Consider the following 19,012-nt stretch of genomic DNA (forward strand, 5'->3'; position numbering starts at 1 on the left):
TGGGTGTGTGTGTTTTGTTGTTGCTGCATTTCCCAGTGTCCTGCTCACCTCGAAGGGTACAGCCGTCCCTTAGACCGGCCGCCGTGCTGGCGAAGCACTTCTCCAGTGTGTGTGTGTGTGTGTGTGTGTGTGTGTGTGTGTGTGTGTGTGTGTGTGTGTGTGGTGTGTGTGTGTGTGTGTGTGTGTGTGTGTTTGCATGCATGTGTGTTTGTGTGTCACTTTCAGGAGGGAAAATCTCACTGTTATCAAGGTTAAGTGTCCCACTGTTTTAGCAAGAGGAATGGGGAGAGAGAGAAAAAAGACAGGCAGAGAGGGAGATGGATAGATAGGGGAGCAAGGGAGGGAGAGAGCATGGGGAATAGAGAGAAGATGGAAAGGGGAGAAAAAGGGTAGAGAGAGGGAGAGGGAGAAAGAAGGATAAGAGAAGGAGAGAAAACGCTATGCGGAGAGTGCCCTTGTGGCAGGGGAATTCTGCAGCGCTCACATTTAAAGTGCCTCTCTCTCCCTCTCCTATGTCCGTTATGTGTCTGTTTGGGCTCTTCTTCTCTCCTCACACCCACGCACACACGCACACACACACCTCCCCCATCCACCCTAGGCCCATTTCGGGATTTGATCTACTGTAGAGGAACAGAAGCACTTCCATATGAATTCATAATGCCAAAATGTACAGCATAACAGCAACCCAAGTTCCCCAACTCAAATCAGACAAGACAGACCAGGCATTCTTCTCCTGTACCAGGAAACTAGCCTTGGTTAGAAATTTGCAAGCAGACAGAGAGAGGGAGAGGGAGAGAGGGAGAGAGAGAAATGGTGCAGGTGAATAAGTATTCTATTGACTGAGGAGCTGGGACGGTGGTGTGGGGGAGGAGGGTGTAGACGTTTTGCATATTAAGGTTTTTCGCAGCAGGTGTCTGGGAGATATAAGAGCTGATTACAGAGGAGCACAAGAAAAATTTGCCCAGCGATGCAAATACACCACCCCGACACAAACGAACTGCCTTGGCCAGTGTGAAGTCTTCCGGTGTGTGCGTGTGAGGGTGTTTTGTCTGTGTGTGTGTGTGCGTGCCTTGTGAGTCAGAGATGTGAGGTGTAGATGGAAATATACTGGATGTGTATCTAGATGCCCCCAAGGAGGAGAAGGAAGGGCAGTGATCTATAGAAAAGGGCCTTGGGGGCACCTAGATACACATCCAGTATATTTCCATCTACACCTCACATCTCTGACTCACAAGGCATGCACACACACACACATCTGTGTTTTTTCTTGTTTGATGATAATCTGCTCTGTCACTGTGCTCCACTAATACGCTCCCGTCTCCCTCTGAGCTCCTCTTTTGTAGTTATTGTTTCCTCTCTCCTTTCATTCTTTCTTCCCCCTTTTTGCATGTATTCTGCCCCCCCCCCCCCCCCCCCCCCCCCCGCCCTACATCCCCTCCTCCACCCCTGTTCTGTTTTCCCCCCTTTAGGAAGTTTTTATGGCATAATTGCCACATTCCTTCTGGCACAGTGAACCCCAGCTGTAATTAAAGAGCCTGTGTTAATTACCTGCCCCAGCTCTTTCTCTCGCTCTCCTCTTTTCTCAGCCCTATCTCTTTCTTTCTTCTCCTCCTCTCTCTTCCATAACTCTCTCTTTTGCCCCATCATCAAATACCCCATCTAACCACCGTCTTCCTCCCACATTTGTTCTAACATAAAAGTCCAACTCCCCCATTCATAAGGCAACTGTCCTTTCTGTGCTTCCCTGACACCCCACAAACATCAAAACGCTCTTTCTCTTCCTCTCTTTCTTTCTCTCTGTTACCATCTCTTCTATATCTCTCCATTTCCTCTCCCCCTTTCATAAGGCTGTGTGTGACCACAGAATGGGATGTTGGGAGAAAAAGAGGAATTCCCTATGATCTCTGTCTTTAGAGAGTGAAGTACCAGTGAAAGCACACACACACACACACTCATCCTCAGGGTATCATGTGTCTACCCTTATCAGCTGCTCCCTCATATTGGAAAGACGTTTCGCACTACTTTTGTCTGTCTTCCTCTTTTGTCTATCTATCCATCTGTCATCGCTCTGCTTGAATTGATACGGCCCTCCCACAGTTTTTACTCTCTCATATCCAGGGGGTTTTCTTTTCATGAAAGACAAAATTCCAAAATTCTAGAAAACTTTATTGCCGGTTCAAGTGAAGCTTGGCTTTACCTCTTTCCTCTAAACCGCTCCTTCCTTCTCTTCTCCCTTGTATCCATCCCTCTCTTTTTTCTCTCTCTCTCTCTCTCTCTCTCTCTCTCTCTCTCTCTCTCTCTCTCTCTCTCTCTCTCTCTCTCTCTCTCTCTCTCTCTCTCTCTCTCTCTCTCTCTCTCCTCTCCTCTCCTCTCCTCTCCTCTCCTCTCCAGTCCCTGTCCATTAATAGATCCATAAGAGAGGCTAAGACCAGATGCTGTCTTAAGACCTTGGGACTAAAAGGTTCTATCTGCGCAAAGCATAGTTTTGCAGACGACACAACAGTCGTAGGCCTGATCACCGACAACGATGAGACATCCTATAGGGAGGAGGTCAGAGACCTGGCCATGTGGTGCCAGGATAACAACCTCTCCCTCAACGTGATCAAGACAAAGGAGATGATTGTGGACTACAGGGAAAAAAAGAGGACTGAGCATGCCCCCATTCTCATCGACGGGGCTGTAGTGGAACAGGTTGAGAGCTTCAAGTTCCTTGGTGCCCACATCACCAACAAACTATCATGGTCCAAACACACCAAGACAGTCATGAAGAGGGCACGACAAAGCCTATTCCCCCTCAGGAGACTGAAAAGATTTGGCATGGGTCCTCAGATCCTCAAAAAGTTATACAGCTACACCATCGAGAGCATCCTGACTGGTTGCAACACCGCCTGGTATGGCAACTGCTCGGCCTCCGACCGCAAGGCACTACAGAGGGTAGTGCGTACGGCCCAGTACATCACTTGGGCCAAGCTTCTTGCCATCCAGGACCTCTATACCAGGCGGTGTCAGAGGAAGGCCCTAAAAATGGTCAAAGACTCCAGCCACCCTAGTCATAGACTGTTCTCCCTGCTACCTCACGGCAAGCGGTACCGGAGGTCCAAAAGGCTTCTTAACAGCTTCTACCCCCAATTCATAAGACTCCTGAACAGCTAATCATGGCTACCCAGACTATTTGCATTGACCCCACCCCACCCCCTCTTTTACGCTGCTGCTACTCTGTTTATTATCAATGCAGAGTCACTTTAACTCTACCCACATGTACATATTACCTCAATTACCTCGACTAACCGGTGCCCCCGCACATTGACTCTGTACCGGTACCCCCTGTATATAGCCTCCCTACTGTTATTTTATTTTACTGCTGCTCTTACATTTTTTGTAATTTAAATGTTTTACTTATCTATTTTTTACTTAAAACGTAGTTTCTTAAAACTGCATTGTTGGTTACGGGCTTGTAAGTAAGCATTTCACTGTAAGGTCTACACCTGTTGTATTCGGCGCATGTGGCAAATACAATTTGATTTGATTTGATTTTAGATATTGAGCATTAAAGCGTTTTCACATTTCAGATTTCAGAAATGTTTTGTAGTCAATTCTTCTTTCATAAGAAGACACATTAAGGTCCTCACCGTAAAGGTACCTAAAGTGCAGAGTATCAAAATCCTAAGACATTTGTAAATTCGTTTTTCTTTGGGGGGGGGGGGGGATATGTCAATCTGGGTTCAGCCTTAAGGTTCTATCTGGCACAGAATGTTTAAAATTATTTCAATTTCAATAGAAAAGTACAGACATATAATGATTAAATAATGAGAATACCCTTCCTTTTTTCTAGTCTCATCATCAAATATATTCATACATTTTCATCACACATTTTGTAAAGCAATAATTCCCTAACATGACAAATACCCTATATCCTAAGGATAACTAGCAATGTTGCTAAAGCTTAGCTCTGGATGAGTAAACTGATATATTGGTCTGGTCTCTGACACCCAAAGGCAGTAAATTACTTGATAGTTGTCCAAAAAATTTTGGTAAGTTAGTAATTTTTGTGAAATACCGCTTCCATGGAGGTTTTCATATTGATATAGAACAAGACAAAAACACGAATGCCTCTCCTAAGGGCCATAAACATGCTCTAAGGCACGTGTATTTATTTGTTTCTACCATAAAGAGCATAAAGAACATTCTTCTGAAAAAGTGGTGAAAAAAAAACGAAGTAATTTAAAAATAGGACCAGAACCTATGATATGAATAATCAAGGACTTGGGACTATAAGGTTCTATCAGCAAAATGAATAGTTTTGAGATAATGAGTGTATTTCAAGTCCCAGATCTCAGAACTGTTTTGTTTTGTCTTCCTCTTTCATGACTCAATAAGTACAGTGGGGGAAAAAAGTATTTAGTCAGCCACCAATTGTGCAAGTTCTCCCACTTAAAAAGATGAGAGAGGCCTGTAATTTTCATCATAGGTACACGTCAACTATGACAGACAAATTGAGGAAAAAAAATCCAGAAAAATCACATTGTAGGATTTTTTATGAATTTATTTGCAAATTATGGTGGAAAATAAGTATTTGGTCACCTACAAACAAGCAAGATTTCTGGCTCTCACAGACCTGTAACTCTTCTTTAAGAGGCTCCTCTGTCCTCCACTCGTTACCTGTATTAATGGCACCTGTTTGAACTTGTTATCAGTATAAAAGACACCTGTCCACAACCTCAAACAGTCACACTCCAAACTTCACTATGGCCAAGACCAAAGAGCTGTCAAAGGACACCAGAAACAAAATTGTAGACCTGCACCAGGCTGGGAAGACTGAATCTGCAATAGGTAAGCAGCTTTGTTTGAAGAAATCAACTGTAGGAGCAATTTATAGGAAATGGAAGACATACAAGACCACTGATAATCTCCCTCGATCTGGGGCTCCAAGCAAAATCTCACCCCGTGGGGTCAAAATGATCACAAGAACGGTGAGCAAAAATCCCAGAACCACACGGGGGGACCTAGTGAATGACCTGCAGAGAGCTGGGACCAAAGTAACAAAGCCTACCATCAGTAACACACTACGCCGCCAGGGACTCAAATCCTGCAGTGCCAGACGTGTCCCCCTGCTTAAGCCAGTACATGTCCAGGCCCGTCTGAAGTTTGCTAGAGTGCATTTGGATGATCCAGAAGAGGATTGGGAGAATGTCATATGGTCAGATGAAACCAAAATAGAACTTTTTGGTAAAAACTCAACTCGTCTTGTTTGGAGGACAAAGAATGCTGAGTTGCATCCAAAGAACACCATACCTACTGTGAAGCATGGGGGTGGAAACATCATGCTTTGGGGCTGTTTTTCTGCAAAGGGACCAGGACGACTGATCCGTGTAAAGGAAAGAATGAATGGGGCCATGTATCGTGAGATTTTGAGTGAAAACCTCCTTCCATCAGCAAGGGCATTGAAGATGAAACGTGGCTGGGTCTTTCAGCATGACAATGATCCCAAACACACCGCCCGGGCAACGAAGGAGTGGCTTCGTAAGAAGCATTTCAAGTTCCTGGAGTGGCCTAGCCAGTCTCCAGATCTCAACCCCATAGAAAATCATTGGAGGGAGTTGAAAGTCCATGTTGCCCAGCGACAGCCCCAAAACATCACTGCTCTAGAGGAGATCTGCATGGAGGAATGGGCCAAAATACATTTACATTACATTTACATTTACATTTTAGTCATTTAGCAGACGCTCTTATCCAGAGCGACTTACAGGAGCAATTAGGGTTAAGTGCCTTGCTCAAGGGCACATTTACGTCATTTAGCAGACGCTCTTATCCAGAGCGACTCACCAATTGGTGCATTCACCCTATAGCCAGTGGGATAATCACTTTACAAATACCAGCAACAGTGTGTGAAAACCTTGTGAAGACTTACAGAAAACGTTTGACCTGTGTCATTGCCAACAAAGGGTATATAACAAAGTATTGAGAAACTTTTGTTATTGACCAAATACTTATTTTCCACCATAATTTGCAAATAAATTCATAACAAATCCTACAATGTGATTTTCTGGATTTTTTTTTCTCATTTTGTCTGTCATAGTTGACGTGTACCTATCATGAAAATTACAGGCCTCTCTCATCTTTTTAAGTGGGAGAACTTGCACAATTGGTGGCTGACTAAATACTTTTTTTCCCCACTGTATATCACCTTACATACAATTATTTTTAATTGACAACCCAGCATTGTGTGATTGGATTGCAGATGGAACCTTATAGCACCAAGTTAAAAGGTGTTGGTGCAGATAGAACTTTCTGATGTAAAATAAAAATTCATCTTAAATGTACTCAAAAATCTCACATGTAAAGGACCACCTAAAGAGCAACTCTATGTCAATAACTCATTTTTGACCAAAATGTCAGATTTAACTTTATAGTCCCAGGGTCACGGTCTCTCCAACTGCCATGCCCCACAGCATTGTCTAAGCTTCACATCTCCTTCCCCCTTGCCCCCTCGCTCGCCTCCCCTCCTCCCTCTTGGGGCCACATTTGCTACCATGTTGTCATGTTGTGTTGCTACCATGCTGTGTTGTCATGTGTTGCTGCCATGTTATATTGTTGACTTAGGTCTCTCTTTATGTAGTGTTGTGGTGTCTTTCTTGTCGTGATGTGTGTTTTGTCCAATATTTTTTTGTTTTTTTTGTTTTTTTATCCCAGTCCCCATCCCCGCAGGAGGCCTTTTGCCTTTTGGTAGGCCGTCATTGGAAATAAGAATTTGTTCTTAACTGACTTGCCTAGTTAAATAAAGGTTAAATGAAAAATACAAAAAAAAACATTTGTTCTCTTCAAAGAGGGTAATGTTTGTCATCTTCCCTTCTGTCTATCTCATTCTCTCATTCCTCTCTGGTACACAGCAGGTGTGTTTGGTTTAGTGTGTGTGTTTGTGTGTGCGTGTGTGTGTGTGTGTGTGTGTGTGTGTGTGTGTGTGTGGGTGTGGTGCGGTGTGTTTGTGTGTGTGTGGGTCATATCATTGACCTGCATTTGACCCTGGGGGGTGTGGGGCTAAAAGTTTATGTCCAGTGGACACAGAGCAGACAAACACAGGTGTAGTGTTTTCAAAAAAGAGCCTTACGTATTGGTGTCTGTGTGTGTGTGTGTGTGTGTGTGTGTGTGTCTGTGTGTGTGTGTGTGTGTGTGTGTGTGTGTGTGTGTGTGTGTGTGTGTGTGTGTGTGTGTGTGTGCATGAGTGTGTGACAAAAAGGGTTTTAGCTGTTAACCTTACAGCATTTAGTTTAAGGCACCAAAACAGTATTAGCAATCTCTGTGTCAGCTTCTAGTAGAAAGGGGGAAGAAAGAGGGTAAAGAATGAAGGAGAAGAAGAGGAGAGAAGAGAGCTGCAGGCCACTCTTCACTGAGTGCCCTGCAGCTACTAAGGCCTCTGTTTGAGAAAGATGGCAGGTCCCGTCTTTAGTGTGTATGTGACCGTGTGTGTGTGTGTGTTTGTGTGTGTGTGTGTGTGTATGTGTGTGTTTACTTAATGGGAACAACTCCTTGTGGTCTGACATCTCTTGTCTCACACACACATACACACACTATATCTCTCCCTACACACTTCATACTCCATAGCCATATATTAAATGAGAAGAACTGCATACTCCAGTCCATTTGATCCATTATTCTCTCCCCCCCTCCCCTCACCCCTTCTTCTGTCCCCTCTTCCCCCCATCCTTCTGTCCCTGGTCACCTTGTGAGGGGCAGCCTGCCTTGTGGCACAGCTGCTGATTATGTCATTATTCCTGGATGTTTTTGGTGTGTGACTAATGAAGCATGGCAAAGGGACCCATGCCAGAATGACCAGGGCGTGCATCAGCGCTGCAGATGTGTCAAATACCCCCCCCTTACACTCACTCACACACACACACACACCTGTCCCATTTCCCAGTCAAATGATTGCCAAGCTCAATACTTCCTCCAATCTGCACCATTATTCCCCCTCTCTTTCTTTCTCTCTCATCCACCCTTCCTTCGTTTCTCCCTCATTCCCCTCCTTCTCTCTGCTCCTTACTGCCCCATCTTTGTCAACCCGCCCACCCACACCCTCCTTCGCCCTGGCTCCCCTATTCTTCCAATCTCTCCTCCTCCCCTCCCTCCATTCTCCTCCTCTCCAGATGTCCCTGTCCTATCTTCCAGATTCCCTCTTTATTTCCAGCTACTGGCCTCTCTCTAGGAGCTGGCCTGGCTTACTGATAGAAGAGGCTCCAACACACCACTCCCTGACCCCCATTTAGATCACCGGCTGGGTCTCTGCTGGGGTGGGGAGCATATCAAATAGATAATGAAATGTGTGCTGTGTGTTTCAATCAGAGAGGATTGTGTCTTTTGCTCATCTTAATAGGCATGAATCAGAAAGCAGCGTTTCACTCCTGTATTGCATTATTGGTTGTGTTCCTTGAATTTTGCCATTGTGTAAAGTAGATGACAACAGACATGAATAGGTTTTTCATGATGGACAGCTCTCTCTGACTAGCCTACTACCCATCTGGAGAGAGCGAATGAGGAAGGGAGGGGATAAGAGAGATGTCAGACAAGGCCCTGATATGATTGCGGGAGATGGGGGGGATGAGGAAAAGGAATGATGGGAGTTTGTCAGCAGCGTCTTCGACCCTGTCACGTCCTTCACTCCCTGCCTGTGGTACACCTTGAGAATCAGAGAGATGACGCTTGCCCAGTGTTTTCTCCTACAAAGAAAAACACACGATGCAACACCCAAATGCAGGAAGGCAGCAGCCCCTCAAGGCTTCAGCTAAGGCCCCAAGGCCACCTCCTCTGTCTCCCTCTCCCTATCACTAGGAGCGTATTTACACAGTTTTCAGGTTGGTTTCCCCTTCACTTCGCTTTCTTTTTCTTTCCATTCCTTTCATTTAATGTCCTTCTCTTCTCTACTCTCCTCTTGGACTCTTCAGCCATGGCGTTGTTTTATCAGCTAAAGTGGGGGTGGCGGGAGGAAGGGGGAGGAAGGGGGAGGAAGGGGGCATCGGTTCTGTTTGCCCAAAGTGACAGTGCAGTCCAAGAGCATATCAAGGCCGTTGTAGATTATTGATTGGAGTTTTACTCAACAAAGATCTTATATTTTCTCAAGTTAAGCTATAAAATGCTATAAAATGCTATAAAAGCTATAAAATGTTGATAGAAACTGTGTTCCGTTGTCAGAGCTCAACGTCCACAGAATTCCGTGTATAGTAAAATCCTGGAGTGTCCCTCAGCCAGAGAGAAAGACAAGTGTTCCTATTCCCAGGCCAGGAGCGGGTTAGGAATTAACCCAGGGGAACTCAGAGCATGTGGGCTCCGTGTGTGTCGTGCATCCTTCAAGGCTATCCCAGCACACATCGTGCTTATCTTCTAGGGTCTCTTTTTGTTTGTCCAGCGCTGAGCAAATAGAAGGTGCAATACATCTCCTGACAGTTCCCAAAGGCAGGCTTAAAACACTTTGGCCAAACAACACTATACCCTGAATCACCAAGAGGGGCATTCTCAGGCTTTGCAGAACACAGATTCCCACCCCTTGAATAGTAGTGGATTTAGGCCCCCTGGCTGGCTACCTTTCTGCTGTTGGTTTAAGCAGTCTTAAGACAGCCTGGATGATGTTGTGTGAATATCCCCCAGCAAGCAGTCTAGGAACTGCCATTGTCCTCTGTCATATTTTATTATCTCATCAAAAAAAGAGGAAATCCGATTCCCCCTTTCTGCAAGAGAGCTTATCCCGCTGTCTTAAAGCAACCTGTCATGAGAGAGAGAGAGAGAAGGGGAAAGAGAGACAGAGAAAGAGAGAATGAGAGAGGAAGGGAGGGAGTAAGGGAGACAGAGGATGAATGAGAGTGATTAAATGCCTCATCTGTGCCGCTTGTCCACGGAACCCCCTCCTTTTCTCGTCTCACCCCCTCCATCCTCGGTAGAGGGGTGATAGGTCCACTTGTCTCCTTGATCAATATTTACTACACTAACAGCAGGACTTGTGTTGGGCCATGGAGGGGGGAGAGGTGGAGGGTGAGCGACGTGTGTGTGAGAGAGTACACAGTGGGATGAATGAATGCTGGATAAAATATTACAGCTTTGATTGTCGCCAACCAAACTCAGTTGCTTTTTTTTCCCCTTCCTTTCTCTGGCTCCCCCTCTCTCCTCTGCTCCTATACCCTCCTCCTCTCATATTGTGTTACACTGGGGAAGAGCAGGATAATATCTCTTTTCATAAAAGCTCTTGTTTTGGACCCCCCCCATGAGCTCTATGAAATATGTATGAAGGAGCGACACGAGTGACTCGATTGGCCCTGTTTACTGGCCAGCCTAGTGAATGAGCAGCCACACAGGATAATCCCCCACAATGCCTCTGGAACAAAGGTCCAACAGCTGACCCAAGGGAGGGATGGAAAAGGAGGGGGGACGGAGAGGGGGACAAAACAGTTAGAGCTCTCTGCTGGCCACGACAAGCAGACAGCTCGTACACACACACACACACACACACACACAACCACAACCACAGACAAAGGGCTCAGGGACAAGAATAACTCTCTCTCTCTCTCTCTCTCTTGCTCCTGCTGTTTTTATTCAGTCTCTCCACTTCCCTCTCTCTCTCTCTCCCCTTCGTCTCTCACCTCCCTCCCTCTTCCCTCACCCTCTCTCTCACTCTCTCAGTCAAGAGGATCTGAAATACCAATACCCTTTTCTCCTTGACATTGCCTTCTCCTTGCAGTCAGCATTTTGCTGTCCTTTTATAGTCAAAACGTCAGGAGAAATTCCATGTAGGAATATTCTAAGTAATGCGACACTCCCTGCATCTTGTACTGCACTGGACCGCTGCCTGCCTGCCAGTCTGGTGTCTATAGGGACACAGTCACAGTCTCCTGCCTCCCAGGTCATTGTTAGCCCTGGATGGCACACATTTACTGAACCTGCACACATACAGTGAGGGAAAAAAGTATTTGATCCCCTGCTGATTTTGTACGTTTGCCCACTGACAAAGAAATGATCAGTCTATAATTTTAATGGTAGGTTTATTTGAACAGTGAGAGACAGAATAACAACAAAAAAATCCAGAAAAACGCATGTCAAAAATGTTATAAACTGATTTGCATTTTAATGAGGGAAATAAGTATTTGACCCCCTCTCAATCAGAAAGATTTCTGGCTCCCAGGTGTATTTTATACAGGTAACGAGCTATGATTAGGAGCACACTCTTAAAGGGAGTGCTCCTAATCTCAGTTTGTTACCTTTATAAAAGACACCTGTCCACAGAAGCAATCAATCAGATTCCAAACTCTCCACCATGGCCAAGACCAAAGAGCTCTCCAAGGATGTCAGGGACAAGATTGTAGACCTACACAAGGCTGGAATGGGCTACAAGACCATCGCCAAGCAGCTTGGTGAGAAGGTGACAACAGTTGGTGCGATTATTCGCAAATGGAAGAAACACAAAAGAAGTGTCAATCTCCCTCGGCCTGGGGCTCCATGCAAGATCTCACCTTGTGGAGTTGCAATGATCATGAGAACGGTGACGAATCAGGCCAGAACTACACGGGAGGATCTTGTCAATGATCTTGTCAATGATCTCAATGAAGGCAGCTGGGACCATAGTCACCAAGAAAACAATTGGTAACACACTACGCCGTGAAGGACTGAAATCCTGCAGCGCCCGCAAGGTCCCCCTGCTCAAGAAAGCACATATACAGGGCCGTCTGAAGTTTGCCAATGAACATCTGAATGATTCAGGAGAACTGGGTGAAAGTGTTGTGGTCAGATGAGACCAAAATCGAGCTCTTTGGCATCAACTCAACTCGCCGTGTTTGGAGGAGGAGGAATGCTGCCTATGACCCCAAGAACATCATCCCCACTGTCAAACATGGAGGTGGAAACATTATGCTTTGGGGGTGTTTTTCTGCTAAGGGGACAGGACAACTTCACCGCATCAAAGGGACGATGGATGGGGCCATGTACCGTCAAATCTTGGGTGAGAACCTCCTTCCCTCAGCCAGGGCATTGAAAATGGGTTGTGGATGGGTATTCCAGCATGACAATGACCCAAAACACACGGCCAAAGCAACAAAGGAGTGGCTCAAGAAGAAGCACATTAAGGTCCTGGAGTGGCCTAGCCAGTCTCCAGACCTTAATCCCATAGAAAATCTGTGGAGGGAGCTGAAGGTTCGAGTTGCCAAACGTCAGCCTCGAAACCTTAATGACTTGGAGAAGATCTGCAAAGAGGAGTGGAACAAATTCCCTCCTGAGATGTGTGCAAACCTGGTGGCCAACTACAAGAAACGTCTGACCTCTGTGATTGCCAACAAGGGTTTTGCCACCAAGTACTAAGTCATGTTTTGCAGAGGGGTCAAATATTTATTTCCCTCATTAAAATGAAAATCAATTCATAGCAATTTTGACATGCTTTTTTCTGGATTTTTGTTGTTGTTATTCTGTCTCTCACTGTTCAAATAAACCTACCATTAAAATTATAGACTGATCATGTCTTTGTCAGTGGGCAAACGTACAAAATCAGCAGGGGATCAAATACCTTTTTCCCTCACTGTACATACACACACTCTGTATTTCTTCTCACACTTTCCTCACATGTACACTTTCTTATTCATGATTCACCTTTTCACACAAAGAGCAGTGGACATACACACATACACACACACACACACACTCCATTCATCACACTGAGGAGGGTGTTTGGCTGTCCCTGCCTGTGTGTGTGTGTGTGTGTGTGCATGCGTGTGTCCACGTGTGTGAATTCCGGTGGCCACTAACCTTGCTGTGTCCTGACACTCCTGATGAGTATCTGCAGGACACAGGAGGAGAGGAGCGGAGTGCGCACTGTCAGGCGTTTGGGTAAGCTGCTAGGTGTGTGTGTGTCTGAGCATGTGTTTGTGTGTGTGTGTGTCTGCCCGCATGCCTGCCTGTGTGTGTGTCTGCCTGTCTGTGTGTGTGTGTGTATATGTGTGTGTGTGTGTGCGTGCGTGCGTGCGTGCGTGCGTGCGTGCGTGCGTGCGTGCGTGCGTGTGTGTGTGTGTATATGTGTGTGTGTGTGTGTGTGCGTGCGTGCGTGCGTGCGTGCGTGTGTGTGTGTGTGTGTATATGTGTGTGTGTGTGTGTGCGTGCGTGCGTGCGTGCGTGCGTGCGTGCGTGCGTGCGTGCGTGCGTGTGTGCGTGTGTGTGTGTGGCTGCAGAGGGAGACAGTCAGCATTATCCAAGCAGGTGACCCCTGAAGGCTGCATTAATCTGGGGCTTTGAGTGAAGGAGAGAGGTTGCCAAATATGCCAGGGCTGTATGTGTGTATGTGTGTATGTGTGTATGTGTGTGGACGTGCATGTGTGTGTGCTCCTAAGCGTGTGTATGTGTGCTTGGGTAAGGTGTCACAGATCTTTGCCAGACAAATAATCTCTATGGTGTCAGTGAGCTATGCTGTCATGGACACTAAAGAGCCTGTGTGTCTGTGTGTTCCCAAAGCATTTAGTACTACTTCCTCTTTTCAGGCTGTTGTGTGGGCTCGTATTTACAGTACACTCATAAAGACGTATTTCTGAAGCTGGTGGGAGGAGGGAGGAGGGTGGGGATATAAACCTGAGAATTTGCAAGAAATGAGCCGTCATAAATCACAACACAAGTGTACTGTATATTTCAATTGATTTTTTTAGGAAGTTGCGACTAAAGAGACAGGTGGTACACAATGTTACAGAAACCACAGGGCTTCTCATCACAGCCACGAACTCAACCCTTTATTGTTGTGATAACGCTGTGTTACTGTAAATGATACAATTACTTTCTACCACACTATTACTCTCACCTAAGTTGTGATATAATAGTATTATTAATGGAAGGTCTCTGATAATATTATAATATATTATTAGGTATTATATATTTAAGCAATAAGGCATGATGGGGTATGGTATATCGCCAATATACCACGGCTAAGGGCTGTTCTTATGCTCGACGCAACACACAGTGCCTGGATACAGCCCTTAGCCGTGTTATATTGGCCATATACCACAAAACCCTGAGGTGCCTTATTGCTATTATAAACTGGTTACTAACGTAATTAGAACAGTAAAAATAAATGTTTTGCCCTACCCGTGATATACGGTCTCATATACCACGGCTTTCAGCCAAACAGCATTCAGCGCTCGACCAACAAAGTTTATAAAACAAAATATATACAAAAAATGTTACAATTCATACATATATTCCGTGTATGTGGCCATTGCAGTCATCAGACCCACAGCTATGGTGTTGCTATCACCATGCTCCAACTAACCAAGCCATCAGGAGAACCTGAACTAACGCCTTCTGTCTGTGTTGGTGCAGGTTCCAGAGCTGTTCCTGGAGGTGGCTATGATCACGCTGCGTGAGTTCTTCAATGCCATTGTGGCGGGCAAAGACGTGGACCCATCCTGGAAGAAGGCCATCTACAAGGTGATCTGCAAGCTGGACAGCGAGGTGCCCGAGGTCTTTAAGTCGCCCAACTGTCTCCAGGAGCTCCTACACGAGTAACCAATTACGACCTGCCTCCGCCCCCTGCCCCGACGCTTTGTACTTTTTATTTTATTTTGATAGGATTTTATTTTTTATTTTATTGATTTCTTTCTCAGATTTTCCTGCTTTTTTTAATGTATGAAGTATGAAGTTGCATTCCTCCCGATCTGAAGCCTACTGGGCTGTTGAAATGATCTAGCTATTGTGTTGTTGTTATTATTATTATTATTATTATTATTATTATTATTATTATTATCATGACTATGATTATTATTTGTTTTTTAAATGATTCTGCTGATCTGAAGAGAGACTTTGATCCTATTGGGCAGGGGTGTCAAACTGATTTGATGGAGGTCCTAGTGTCTGCAGGTTTTTGTTTTTTCCTTTCATTTCAGCCCTAGACAACCAGTTGTGGGGAGTTCCTTACTAATTAGTGACCTTAATTCATCAATCAAGTACAAGGGAGGAGCGAAGACCCGCAGATACTCGGCACTCCGTGGATTGAGTTTGACACGTGCTATTTTGTGTTTTGGACTGTGTGAACCCTGATCTATCTGCCCTGATATACTAGAAACACTAAGGAGGGGTCCTCACTATGCGTAGGCAGGGGCTTCCCACTAGCCTGTACCCTACCTACTCTAAGGATGACCCTACAATGCTAGTGCGGTCACCAATAGACTTTGGCCACTACACTACGGAGGGGTCCTCAATAGGCTCTCCTCACTATGCGAGGTGGCTCCCCAATAGGTGCCCACTACAATGGATGTCCCACAGAGGACAACACTACATTACGCTTTATTAACTACTGAACTATACTGGAATACTAGTACTGGTCTGTATTGGTATACTGAAACTAGACTGGTGTCAGTCATCTACTGAGCTCTACCATGATACTTTGAAGTGTGTTTTCTGCGATTAGGACATTGTGTTTATTGGGTGTATATTATTATTATTATTTGTCATCATTGCTTTATAAAGATTGGCACTTGCAGAATTGTTTGTCCCTTGACAACGTTACAGAAAATAAATTATTATTATTATTCCAAAATAGTATAAATTCGTTACGTATAATTACTTTGCTCTCAGCAATTTGGGCAAAAACCTCTTGCTCATCTTCATATCCCCCATCCCTCCTCTTTCTGTTTGTGTGGGTCCAAGTTTTGTTTGAACTTCTCTGCTGATAGGGAAGACACTGGGGAGAGAGTAGGCTTCAGTCCTGGGGCTCAAGTAAAAACACAAGGGGGACATGAGTCTCAACCCTAAGCTTTGCACAAATAGAAAACAATGCTGTAAAATGTAAGAGGTGTTGGTTTGGAAGAGCACATGGTGCAACCAGTGGCAGTGCACAAATGCAGAGGTGTGTGTGGGCAGTGACACACACACACACACACACACCTACAAGTATACACAAACACACACAGAAACACACAGCTTGTGACCTTTTGGCATTAAGACAGACCAGTTACTGTTTGAGTTGATGACTTATTGTTTCAAGGCTGAATTTCCACATCGACTCCAGCATTGAAATATCAACAGAGCACATGTTAACTACACACATTTATGGGCCATTCATTCAGGATTACATCATATATTCATTCATTCATACATACATAGTTTTCGATAACAGTGTGTGGATAAAAGTGAAGGCAGAAATTCTTTATTTTACAGTCCTATGAGGTAACGGGAGCTACTTACTGCTTCTTGTGGTTATACCAAGTAAATGTTGGACCTTAAAATAACTAAAATAAAGTGTAACCACAAAGGCCCCAGTTTTGTCTGTAATGATTGCTTTTTGCAGTGGAGTTTATCCCAACAACAAAGAGTATTTGTTAAACTCGTTAATTCTGTGATGAAGCTAATGACAATTAACTAAGAGGATACAATATGCAGCTACTTTCCAAGCAAATTAAAAGTTTATGTAATATTTTACTACAACAGCACTGTACTACTCTTTGATGGATTTTTTTGTTTTTTTGTTTGACAAATAGATAGCTAGGTAAATAAATAAATGGCTAGCTGAATATTAGAGAGAGAGGAGAGATGGGAGGGAGGACGAGAGGGATATTTCCCTGACCATGTCACCTGACCAGAAAAAAATTCATAGTATGGCTATAGCCTAAAACTGGGGCCTAGAGTCTTGCCTTGTCAGGTCACAAGGTCAGGAAAAAACAGAGAGAAACAATACAGACATTCATTAATAGAAATTGTACGGACACAGACACCTTTCTCCTCCTATATCGTCCTCTCTTCTCTTCTTCTCTGTATCATTCACCTGGCTCAGCGCTAGCTGCTCCTTTCTCCCTGAACAATACAAGGTTAGAGTTCACCACTCAGCCTAGGGGGAAATGTATAACCTCTCAGATCCATAAAGATTTGAGACAAAGACTCTGATACAGTATCATTTTATTAGAGTCCCTATGCACAGTTTATTCAGTAATTGATACATTAATATATAAACACCATTCCTTGATTTGTTTCCAGTGAAATACATTGACATTCAATATTTTGCATTTTGTTTTGATCCAGTTTTTTCATCTAGTTGAATCCTGGCTCTGGCTTTGTTACTGATAAAAAATAGTTAGTAGTAGTTCCCTGACCTTTGATTAAGTACATTCTAAGCACTGAAAGATCACATACTGTATTCGTGTGTATGTATGTGTGAATGTATGTATGTATGTATGTATGTGTATGTATGTATGTGTGTGTGTGTGTGTGTGTGTGTGTGTGTGTGTGTGTGTGTGTGTGTGCTTACTTGTCATTGCCCCGGCCTCAGCCACGTCGGCTTTGGTTCACTGTGTGTCACAAAAAATCCAAAGGAGCAGCTTGCTTAACCTGCTGACTTGTAAAGGCGACACAAAGCGTTTGAAAAAAGGAGGCGAGAAAGATGGGGAGCTACTCCCTTCATTATGTTCACCCCCAGACACTGTTCTTCTTAAGATCCAAGCCCTGAGAGAGGCCAGGAGGGGATGAGTTTGTCTTAGAGTCTCAAGGCACCAGCCAACGGCTTAAAAGAACCTGTAACACAAGACAAAGGAGAGGAAGGACACTTTTATCTGATAGATGGATTAATATCCCACCCTCCCTTCCCTCCTACAACCCCACCCTAAGAAGTAGTTCCTGTGCGTTGTGCAGCTACAATAAACAGATTATTCCTGGTTAATAAGGACTCTTATTTAAATGGATTATCAGGACCTTAATTGTTTGGGTTTTTATTTTTGGTTTGTTTGGTTTCTAGAATATTGCTATCGAAATGCATATAAATATGGTATTTTTTAAGAATTGTAAAATGTAAATCTATTTTAAGAAGCAAATAATAGAGTGAACCTTTGGGAAGGATCTCTGGCAGGAATTGTGTCATGAAGCATAAAGTTTTGATGGTAATTTTTGTGATTTCTTTGTTTTGATCTATTACAGAAAAAAGCGATTTGTTAGTATCTTAAAAGTAGAATAGAAGCGATAGTACCGGTAGTTGTTTTTGCAGGTTTTGTGAAGACATTTAATTTGATTTCTTTGCATTTTGTTTTGAACGGGTGTGTTTTGGAGATAAAAACACACTTGTGTTTTTAATTCCTTTTTGAGGAACATAAAATGTGATGCTGTAACTGTACATATTGAAAAAGGGAACGATCGCTTAGATCTTTATCAGTGTTCTCCCGAGTCTTATATGACTCGGAAGGGGATAGAGGGAGTGAGGGATGAAAAGAAAAAGACAGAGTGAGCGAGTGAGAGAAAGTGAGATTTGACATACTCTCTCTATCTGCTCTCCAATCTCTCTTCCCCAAAGACACCGAGGAGACGTTTTTTACACCACGCCACACCCTAAAAGTAATGTCTGTTCCCCTCTGTGGGCGATGCCCTTCAAACTGCACAAGCATCCCTTTTCTGCTGACGGAACATGGCGTAGTTGTCCCTTTATTATGATGTCATAATTGGCAGTGGATCCAGACTGGTCCACACAAGGGCGTTGGTGTCTCTCTTTACGACCCAATAGAGGCCTTAGTGAGAGGAAAACTGGAACTTATTGTCCCCATAGACTACTGGTGAAAGAATGGAGGGGGAAACTATATTGTAAACATACTGTATGACAGTCAGTTACCCAACACTCACTGGATTCTGTCATTGGGGTAGAATAGGACTGGTCTAAAAACTGGAGGTACAGAATTAAGAAGGGTTTTGATGCACACACACACTCCATTCATCACACTGAGGGGGGTGTTTGGCTGTCCCGTGCATGTGTGTGTGTGTTTGCGAAGTTTCTGCCTATCGAATTATGACTCTTCTTTTGTAAATATCAAGTACGTGGAATTTAAAGTGATAAATACTGCCTTTGTATTATTTAGCAATATGTTGTATATAGCGTTTGTTTATGCTTTTTGTATGACATTATTATTCAAATCTAGTGCAGTAATTCCAACAAAAATTGCCATGGCTCATATATACAGTATAATTTATTACATGTTTTTTAATTTTTTAATTTTACCTTTATTTAACTAGGCAAGTCAGTTAAGAACAAATTCTT

General features: G+C 44.1%; 1 protein-coding gene across 1 annotated transcript in view; it reads left to right on the forward strand.

The window, feature by feature from the left end:
• Positions 1-14,511, forward strand: part of LOC311108720 (prospero homeobox protein 1-like) — a gene marked incomplete at both ends in the record, with an annotated part of 30,696 nt that extends 16,185 nt beyond the window's left edge. Inside the window, one exon of the mRNA XM_084151442.1 lies at positions 14,326-14,511. Coding sequence (XP_084007568.1) covers positions 14,326-14,511 — 186 coding nt within the window. The remainder of the gene's footprint in view (positions 1-14,325) is intronic.
• Positions 14,512-19,012: the final 4,501 nt, after the last annotated feature.

This window comes from Coregonus lavaretus (assembly GCF_964263955.1).
Source record: "Coregonus lavaretus genome assembly, chromosome: 33".
Taxonomy (NCBI): domain Eukaryota; kingdom Metazoa; phylum Chordata; class Actinopteri; order Salmoniformes; family Salmonidae; genus Coregonus; species Coregonus lavaretus.